Below are 10497 nucleotides of genomic sequence, written 5' to 3'. Positions count from 1 at the left end.
TGTTGCCTTACACTTCTGGTTGCTGTGCAGCAGGTCGCACTGTACTGGCGCTGTGGTTCTACCCACACCTGGCAACAGGCCAGTTCTTAGCCCCCGCGGGGCCCGAGGCAAAGGGCATGTGCGGGGCCCTCACGCCACGATCACACGGTTTTAGTTGGGATCTAAAGTCACATATCAATCAAAAGCGCGGGGCCCTAGGCAGATGCCTCGTCCGCCTGCCCCTAAGCACGGCCCTGCCTGGCAAACAACAAGCCCCCTCCAGTCAGCGGGACGAGGACTGAATGACTGCCGACCCCAAACTCTGTCCTGCAACCGAACTTACAGGCAGCGACGTCCCCTTGTCACAAAGAACACGTTGCCATGGCGACAAACTATTCAAGAAACCTTCACTGCGTGGCGGTCAGCTGGTGACATCTCGTGGATCATTAGGACCTTGCGGCGGTGGTCCAGTGCCTGGAGCTTCTCTGTGGTCAGTGTAATTGGACTTCGCCATTGCACCCATCGTCACCCGCGTAAGTATAGTGCGCTACATATCGTGTGTAGAGTGATTTCACGATTACAGTGACGATCGGCGATCACAAGTTCATATTTCGTCAGTCGCACTATTCCTTCTCTGCATGGGGTATGGGGAGGGTGGTTTGGTGACGTCACGGGTAGCGCCTGTCCCCAGTAGAGTGAAGGCTGACTGCCCTGGGTTCAGCTCTCGTCTCGGGCACGCTGTTCTTTCTCTCCATGTGACATCTGTTTACAGGGCTGGCTGCTTTACCGTCATGAAGCCCTAGCCAGTCTCCCCCACCACCCACCATCCCTGCATGTGGTACCTGTTGGCAGGGGCGGGTGCACGACATAGAAAGGTAAAGGAAAGGTGGTCCCCCAACCTCTGTAAGTCGGTAGGGAGGGAGGAGTCAGACACCGCAGTTTTCTGAAGGCTCGCTTTTTGTGAGGGTGATGTCCATCTCCGTTACTTTGCTGCCTTACTTCCACAAACCAAGTAATGTGCACAGCTTAGAAAAAGAATCGTCATTAATTCATGTTGAAACTCGTGATGATCATGTATCAAGTCAGTCACACGGTGAGCACGACTGTCCTACAGTAAACTGCTGCAAAGCTGTTGCGATGCTCACCAGCATCATGGCGATGACACACGCTTTCTTTGTTTGTAAGGATCGATGCTTCCAACCATCACTTCTGATTGACCACAGACACCTTTTGTAATACAGGCTGATATGTAGATTCAAATGTACTAAAACAAGTATGAGTAGTAAATATTGACTATACACCGATTTGAAAAATAAACAAATGAAATGAAAATTAAGTAGTTAAAATCATTATTCACTCACCCAGCTGGTTGATGAAGATGAAATGACTTTCTCTAGGATTGCTTGCCTAAGTTCAACCAGTAGACACGTATTTCATATAAGCATGAAGTGTAGGTGTTGTTATTTTCACTTGATGCCACACACTTCGTTACTGAGGTCAGATGAATGTTGACATGTTAAATTACAACAACACAAGCTGACAGAACTTTCCTCTTCTTCCATGTTTTGTGACATGCATCAGTCGACACAATGGCCTCAAATACTGAAACATTAGTTGTTTCCCTGAACTGTGAAGTGTAAGTCTCACATTTACAACCCTTTTAAGTTTGTAGCCACCTTGAATCAACAAAGTACCTGTATACAAAGTAAGTAATATTTCAGCGTGTACTTAATGTCTGCAGAGTGAACGTGAAATGAATGATATGTGTGAAGTTAATTTGTCGTATTGTCGAGTTTACAACCTCTTTGTCTTTACTCAGAAAGTTGAACAGCCCACCCGAGCGCACACAAAGCTGCCACGTGGGGCAACCATGGCGAGTATTGTCTCCCCTGGTGTGGGCCAGTCGCCTCCCTTGCCCAGGCTGCCCTCGTGCCACGTGACTGTCGCCCGTCGGTCCACGGCGCACTTCGTCGACTTCACGGAACTTGCGGCCTCCACATGGAGACCCCCGGGCCTGCGCCGAGAGCACACGATCGCAGGCTACCCTCCCGACACTGACAGGACAGAGGTCAGTGCCAACACGCCTGACATTGGTGTCGCCACTGGTGTCCCCGCCAGGATGCTTCACTTCCCACCCAGTGAGTCCCACATATCACAGCTTTACCTACACTTTGTCCCAACTCCCTCCTTGCGTGAAGTCGCATGTCTCAATGGATTTTACAAAGTGTTTGAGTAACTCGCCCTAAACCTATTTGTTATATTTATTGGCTGTTTGTGAGCCCGGATTCGAGAGAGAGAAAGAGAGAATGAAAGAGATGAAATAGGCAAAAATATATACCATCAGGTAATGGCATCGGACCGAGGAAAAGAAGGAATAGGAAAGTGCACAAAGAATAGCACAGAATCTTCGGTGTTTCTTTGATGCAAGATTTTGAAGGCCTGATTAGAAGTTTTAGTTTTAGTTGAGTTTAGTTCTTGTTACTCATCGAGGACCATAGGGCCACAACAACACCTCGCCAGCGGACCCGGTATAGGGCAGCTCCCCTCACTCGGGCCCAGGTGGTTCCCACGTCCTTTGCCTCGCTCTCTACTGTTCTTTTCCAAGTCTGCTTCGGTCTCCCAACTCTCCTCTTCCCCTGAGGTCCCAGGCTAGTGCCTGCCTGGCCATGGTGTCAGCTGGTTTGTGCAGGGTGTGTCCTGTCCAACATCATTTGCGCTTTTTGATGCTTAATCTTGAAGACCGCCACTAAGAGCTGGTGGTCTGAAGCAGCATCTACACCTCTTGTCACTCCGACATCGTGGAGACTACTTATCCAGTTTCGAGCAACTGTGATATGGTCAGTCTGGTTTTCCGTCTAGCCATCAGGGGAAGTCCTAGTTGTCTTGTGTATATTCTTGTGTGGGAGCACAGTGCCAGCTATGACGAGGTCTGTGAAGAGCTCCCCGTTTACATTGCAGGTGACGACGCCATGTCTTCCCGTGATGTCTTCACCCTGTTGGTGCTATCATCTCCCACTTTGGCATTTAGGTCTCCCATAATGATCTTCAGAACTCTTCTTGGTGTGTGGTCAAGCAGAGACTGCAGGGAGCTGTAGAAGTCTTTTCATGTGCTATATTTGTTGGCGCCTAGCATTGGATGATGGTGATCTTCCTTCCTTTAGCATTGAATCTTGCTGACATGAGCCGTGGTGAGACTGGTTCCCAGGCCATCAGTGCCTTTGTGGCCTCTGTTGACATCATCAGTGCTACTCCCTGGGTGTGACCGTGGTCCAGGTCTTTGTGGCCAGAGTAAATAATAGTTTCTCCTGATGTTAGTCTGGTCTGGCCACTTCCATCTGGTTTTGCATAGCCCAAGAACCCTGATGTTGTATTTTCTCATTTCGCTCGCCACTTGAGCTGACTTGCCACTTTCATAGAGAGTTCTGATGTTCTTTCATACAGGGTTCTGATTCTTGCCTTGGTCGTCAGAAGATGAGTCGGCAAGCTGACTTCCTTAAGGCTTTCACCAGCATGCTTCATAAGCTCTTCTAGAGAGGAATCTTCCCGACCAGGTCCTTGTGGTGGTGCTGTTGCGGTTTCTGTAACAGCTTTTGTTTTTACATGAGAGGGTTGTTAGCCCAGAGTAAAACCTCCAACCTGGAGAGTTAGACATTTTAGTCTGGCCTCTCCCCGGACAGACCTGTACGGGTTGGTTACACCTGCCAGGAGCACAAACCTCCCGCCGACATCGCTCTGTGGATCGACAAGGTGCTCAAGCCACCACACCACTAAGAGATGAGTTACACCAAGTAGTGGTGGCCTGATTGTATGAAGGTTTGAAAAATACAGATCTTTTCCCCCTGGATGTGGTTTTCACCTTCCACTTGACAAATCTTCATGAAGTTCATTCCATCTTGTTATTCGCCAATCTTGTCGTGGTCATTATGTGTAGGCAGTGTTTTTGCAATACAGTTTAAAACATCAGTTTGCCTGTCGCCAGTATCATCTTCAGTTATCAGAGGCTTGGCCCTGTGCTGCTGGTGGCCGGACGTGTGGCTGCCATCCTCATCTCTCACAGATTGTGTCCGGCACTTTGTCTTCAGGCAATGTAGTTAGGGCTGGAGAAGGGGGCATCACACCGGCACATTACACAGTCATGAGTGCGACATCTCGTGCCAACCCCACAGACATTACTCCACCGCCAGACGACAGCAGTCGCACGAGGCGCGCGGTGTGACAGTGATTTGCTGCTGGCGGCGATAATTCCCCATGATGCACCAGCAAGGTCGTGGGATTAAGAGGAAGATTGTTTATATTAGCAGACGAGTGTCTTGCGTTTTTCTTTCGCAGATCATGATATATTGTGGCACTATAAAGGTCGGTGTGAGTGAGGCGGAGCTTGACGCCATCACAAGATGGAAGCCGCTGGTTGCCTGGAAACCAGATCTAAAGACAGTAGTGCAGGCTGACCTCTCAAGGCTCGTACGTTATATTTGGATGTTATACTCAATGTTGTTGTTTTCACCCTTTGCATCACCTTAAAATATTTCCATTTGCTCAGAATGTTATTAGACATCTGTTTCTGTGCCTTTGGGCGTCCATGGCGGGGTAAATGTGGGAGGGACCTGCAGAGGGAGACTGATTGACGAGCGACTGGTTGATAGAGTGTCGACATGTGATGAGCACTTTCTTTCTGTTTACAAATCCACTATTTTTATTTTTATTGGCAGCCATCCTGCCTTGTAAAGACTCGCGGTGTGTCTGTGAGTGTGTGAGGACGGAGTGGGGGGCGAGGTGGTGCGAGTGGCCTCCCCTGTGTGTGACGTGATGGTTGCCATGTTGATGGCTTTCTGTTACGGAACTACACACGTCCGTCGTCGAAACTCAAACAGCGACTGGTGTTGAGCATTTGATACTGCTACAGCAGCAAAGGTCAGTTCAGGCGGCTGCTACTTGACTGAACATCTCTTGCAGGTCTGACGGCGATGGCGCTGTGAACAGTTTCTGTCAGTTAGACTCTAGCATCACAGCAAAGTTTGAACTGTAGCACAAGTTGTACATGTTGCTACAGCAGTAGCTTCCTGCAGGTAAGCCACACTTCAAACGGTAAAGGGAACTTTCATTGCGTAGGTCTTAATGTCAGCTAAAAATTATGTTTAAATAAATAACAAAAGCCGAGAAAACTGCCAGTAAGAGCATCCATTACTTCGCTACGTGTGATGCTATCTGACAGTCTGTGTGCCTCTTCCTTCGAGGGATAGATGTGAAGTAAGTACTTGTTAGATCTGTTGACGAAGGTCGACAACGCCAGCATTTGATTGTTACACCGACTTACTGCCGCGTCTACCAGCGGAAGGAATGAATTGCCATCAGTTACAAAAGCAACTTTAGTTAAATGAGTCTGCACCTCCATGCTCTCCAATTTTAACTTTTATTTCTTTCGTTCTTTTTGTTTTATAGTTATTTATTTATTTTTTTGTTGTTTTGCTTCCTGCTTTCTTCTCCTCGAAAGAAATATCATCAGAGGCTGGCCCTGTCTGGCTTAATGTCACCTTGTTACATCCTACACCTGACTAGAGAATGACATCCATTTGCAGAATTTTTACGCAATTCAGCCAAAGCCAAGTACAGGAAAACTAAGAACACAACAAAGATGTCTTCGTGTATTACAGACGGCGAGGTAGGTCCTATAGTGCTGGCAAACATTCCTAATCATAGTTTACCTAACGCACTGCCGACACTACCATGTGAGTAGGTTGGTGCCAGGGGGATACTTGGTTAAATACTTGGTTAAATACTTGGTTAAATACTTGGCTAAATACTTGGTGAAATATTTGGTTAAATACTTGGTGAAATATTTGGCTAAATACTTGGTGAAATATTTGGTTAAATACTTGGCTAAATACTTGGTGAAATATTTGGCTAAATACTTGGTGAAATACTTGGTGAAATACTTGGTTAAATACTTGGTTAAATACTTGGTTAAATACTTGGTGAAATACTTGGCTAAATACTTGGTTAAATACTTGGCTAAATACTTGGTGAAATATTTGGCTAAATACTTGGTGAAATACTTGGCTAAATACTTGGTTAAATACTTGGTGAAATACTTGGTTAAATACTTGGTGAAATACTTGGTTAAATACTTGGTTAAATACTTGGTTAAAACTTGGCTAAAAACTTGGTGAAATACTCCGTCAGTAGTTCCGCAGCTACACGTCTAAGTGCCAGAACATAGTCAACAGGTGTCAAGTAAAGCTGTCCTGTCAGCATGAATATATCAGAAAGTTGTGGATGTTTCAGTTGGTGGACCTGGTAGCCAAACGTCTGTCCAGGAGCTTCCTGGGGATCCGCACCATGTTTCGTTCTTTTGACGAGACTGGAGGCGAGAGCGTCAACCAGTGAGCTCGCATTGTTTATCTTCACCCTTCATCATCTCACGTGACGCTGGTCGTCGCTTTTATCTGATCTGGGGCCAGGGTGTAGATGAGAGCATAGAATAAGTAATATGGGATAACAATGATTTGTTGTTGTTGTTGTTTGTTGTTGTTGTTGTTGTTTTGAATACTCAGTAACTCAGAAAAGTGACTAAACTGAAATGACAGAAATAGTTTTTTAGCTTGAGTTTGTTTTCACGTGACGCTCCTATACATGTTGTCCTCTCGCCACAGGGATGCCTTGCTCAAGATCCTGTATAACACCGTTGGTTACATAACACCTGAGCAGTTCAACGGGTTTCTTAAAAGGTATGATGAACATAACACGATAGACATAAAGCATAACCCAAACATAAACCTAGTTACAGACATATATCAAGCAGGTATACAAACGTATACTAAACTTTCAAATAGAAGACTGATAGACTTTCGTCTTTCGCGATTTTATTATATTTCATTAGTGTGTCATTACATAATTTATTTTCTATCATTCTACCATTTCTCTATTTCTGTCTATCGTTTTTACTTGTTTGTGTCTAATGTAAGGAAACAGCAGAGTAAGAATCAGTCAGTTTTGTCTACTTTGGGGTGTAGACGTGGGTGGGTGAGAAAGACTGAGTGTGGTAGCTAGCTCACTACGTCCCTCCATCCATTTCAGCCTGGGGATTGAGAACAAGGCCACCATCTCCTTTGACTTGTTTGTGTCTCGCTTCAAGGACAAAGAGGTGGGTGTTGGCTGAACTCTGTGACCCTGTGGGTGGGTGCGTGAGTGGGTGAAATGGATTTCGATTACTAATCAGAGTAATAGATGATCAAACAGGTGTGATATATAAGGCAGTAAATAAGTGTTCTGGTTTGCTGCCATGTGCTTGTGTGACTTCACAAGAGTACAGTTACACAAGCGATTTGCTGGAAAGACGAGGAGTTATCACCTAAACAGCGATGCGGCTTGTTTGCGGATTTTTGCAGATTTTGTGCAGATTTCGATTAATTTTTCGATGAGCTCCGTGTTAATGTGTAATCTGTTCACGTTGTTACAGTATTGTTTGAAATTTTTAAATCAAAGCCGCACACAATGTAAACATTCAGATCCGTTGCTGAAGCACACACCCGCATCATGCCGACAACAAGACGAAATGCCTCCGATGCGGTTTTCAAGTTGTAGATATTTGTGGCTTATAAAGCACTGCAGCTTTTTTGTGAAAAATAAACAGAAAAAATAGTGGGTGTGGCTTGTATAACAGTGTGCTTGATAGACCTAAATGCACGGTACTTACAAAGAAACTAAGGTCCGGTGGGTGTGTCACGTGACAGGATATAGACCAGCAGTGGAAGAGCCCGGTGTGGAGGGCCGTGCAGGCCGAGGCCCACCACTACGCCCACCCAGAGGAGGAGCTGCGCTGTGTTCCCATCACGGAACTGAAGAAGTACACCACAGCCCCTCACGCCGCCACCCTGCTCCACAACGCCGTCAAGAGGGGGTAGGTGTTAGCAGCATCTTCACGCATTCTAGTTCTCGTTGTTGTCCTCCTCCACGTCCTCTAGACTTGTACTGGGGGGTCCTATGACGCCAGTACTTACCTCCTGGGTTCAGAGGCTGAAACACAGTTAGCAAACGATAGATGCAGCCCATTGCAAAAGTATAGATGCATTACTAAAGTCATTACACTACATAATTATCACAATAAAATAATGTACACAAAATATTTGAGTAGAATAACTATACTTAAACCGGAGGAAAGGAAAATTAAAATGTCAACTTCATCCTGTGGAAAAGCATGGACGAACGAAGAAACCTTCTTTTTCTTGCCTCCTTACCATCTGATCATTGGTCTTGATGCCTGCCTTTCACATATCGCTAACTATTTTTGGCAGGTAATATTTGGGCCATTTTCTTAGGTTTTAATGATTGCTTTTTAAAATCTGTAACAGTCTGTAACTGATACATCAAGTGTGTGTGCGTACCTCCCCATGCGCTTTCTATCCGATTACTTGGATTTTTTCCCGATGTTTTATCGTTTCAACAATTTGTTCTCCTATCCGCTTTAGTGCTTCTTGATATATGTATAGAGGCATTACTAACCCTTAGGGTAGTATCCCTAAACTCATGTCAATAAATGAAGGGCACCAGTACCTTGATGTGTTTTCGAGTTCAGCTTAGACTTAGCATTAAAATATGAGCCCAAGCCATTCAGTCACGAGACCGTCGCTTCAAAGTGTATATACTGTATATATTTGCAAATATCGCACCAGTTGTACTGACAACCATCGGGACCATCCCAATTATTGTTTTCTAATTTAGGAATTCCACATCAGCCCACTTGTTAGAACCGAATCGTAGCTATTCATATTGTACCCGCATTGCATGCGAACTTTTCTATGATTCTTGAATAGTTAAAAGCTGGAGTAACTGAAGCATTAATATCCACTCGTAAAGTCTTCATCATGTCACAAAGTGTCACGCGTTCCAGTGAAACTAAATTTACGGGTCTTGACAGAGCAGATCCTCTAATTGTCCTTGTTGCTGTCATTAAAATGATCAGCAGTAGCTGTGGTGTCTGTTGCTACATGTCGCCACACCATTGCAACAATGTTTGCAGCTAGCGCAATGTCCAGCACACGTCACTTGTGTGACATCACCTTGAGGGGTACCCTAACCATGACGGGTGTTGTCCTGTCCTGCTATGACCCTGGTGGTGTTGCCTAAGTGTCACGTGCTGTCTGTCCTGTCCTGCTATGACCCTGGTGGTGTTGCCTAAGTGTCACGTCCTGTCCTGTCCTAGCACCACCTTGAGTGACGTTGTGTTGTTGTTGTGTTTGTTTGTGTTTTAGGGACGTGGACCTGCGCTCGCTGCTGCCAGACGCTTGTTTCCTGCCCAACGGCGTGGTGCTGAAGCCACAGCTGCGCGAGGCCCTGTGTCAGATCGGGGTGGCTCTTGACGACAAGCAGTTCACCTTCTTGTGGGATAGGTGTGCTTTGAATTCAGATGATTTGAACAGAGCACTTTAAGACTCGCAGAAATTGAAAGTTTGAGCATGCATCATATCTTCTTCATCATCTTCATTGTCCATTGTGAATAGATTACATTTCTACATTGGCCTATTCTCTCAAGTACAGCGATTTAAACTGTTAAACAGTTAAACTAGCTATCTACCATCCATTCAACTTGGTTAATCACTTCCTTGCCCCTGTCTCTAGTGCAAATAGACTATCCTACAATAATTATTCTCGCAATAGTTAAACGTTATTTGATCCCCGGTGTAAATTGCATTATTCGTTACACGTAAGTGAGAATATGGCGGACAGGTTGGCTGGAAGTTGTCTACAGATTGTGTGGCGTGAAGATCATGGACCTGTCTTGGTGCTGCGTGCTACAAACGTTTAGCTGCTAGTTTGGGGCGAAACAGACTGGGAAGAGCTGTTTTGCGAAGGTGTCCCCAAAGCTATTTCTTCATCCAAGTTATTTGGTGTTACTGATCAATAAACTATAGTTTCATTGTTGACAGGATTTCAGCATCCCAGAGAACTTCATTTCGTCTAATGAAATGAGTCTAACTAGGACGATGCAAAGAAAATAAAACGGTGTCTAGACATAACATGTGATGGGTTGCCACCTTCAGATATGACAAAGACAAGACTGGTGCCATCCCCACCAAACGCCTGTACTCGATTTTGGATCTGAAGTTGGATGGCGATCCGTGGGACCGAACTTTGCCAGTTGGCACCCAAGATCACTACCGGCAGTCGACTCCATACTACAAGACCACCAAGCAGGGGAAGGTCCATGCATCCCCCGCTGCAGTCCCATCAGCACTAGACGACGGGGTGAGGGGCGAGGCAATCAAAACTCCCAGCTCTCCCTCCAAGTCTCCCACTCATCAAGTGCTTGAGAAAGACACTGCTGGTGAGTGGTATGTGGACAACATTTGTTGGTTTTATTTCTTTTGAAAATTTGGTGAGGGATATATAGATAAATTAATGAGGTGTTGAAAATCGGGTGAGCAAATTATTGGAAAAGGTGGGGAAGCCGTAGGATCATGATACTGCAGATGCTATGTGTGCATGAAATTCCTGAACTGATGACTTTTTCGAACATTCTGA

The 10497-nt window shown here is 45.5% G+C and overlaps 1 protein-coding gene across 1 annotated transcript in view; it reads left to right on the top strand.

Annotated features, from left to right (window-relative positions):
* The first annotated feature begins 221 nt into the window (after positions 1–221).
* Positions 222–10497, top strand: part of LOC112566839 (EF-hand calcium-binding domain-containing protein 6-like) — a 28899-nt gene continuing 18623 nt past the window's right edge. Inside the window, exons 1-9 of the mRNA XM_025243231.1 lie at positions 222–512; positions 1799–2117; positions 5556–5638; positions 6262–6359; positions 6630–6704; positions 7054–7120; positions 7710–7876; positions 9228–9365; positions 10017–10300. Of these exons, the coding sequence (XP_025099016.1) occupies positions 1850–2117; positions 5556–5638; positions 6262–6359; positions 6630–6704; positions 7054–7120; positions 7710–7876; positions 9228–9365; positions 10017–10300 (1180 nt within the window). The 5' untranslated portion in view covers positions 222–512; positions 1799–1849. The remainder of the gene's footprint in view (positions 513–1798; positions 2118–5555; positions 5639–6261; positions 6360–6629; positions 6705–7053; positions 7121–7709; positions 7877–9227; positions 9366–10016; positions 10301–10497) is intronic.

The sequence above is a fragment of the Pomacea canaliculata genome, linkage group LG6 (assembly GCF_003073045.1).
Source record: "Pomacea canaliculata isolate SZHN2017 linkage group LG6, ASM307304v1, whole genome shotgun sequence".
NCBI classification, from domain to species: domain Eukaryota; kingdom Metazoa; phylum Mollusca; class Gastropoda; order Architaenioglossa; family Ampullariidae; genus Pomacea; species Pomacea canaliculata.
The sequence above is the reverse complement of the archived record's forward strand: the minus strand, read 5'-3'. Positions and strand labels throughout refer to the sequence as shown.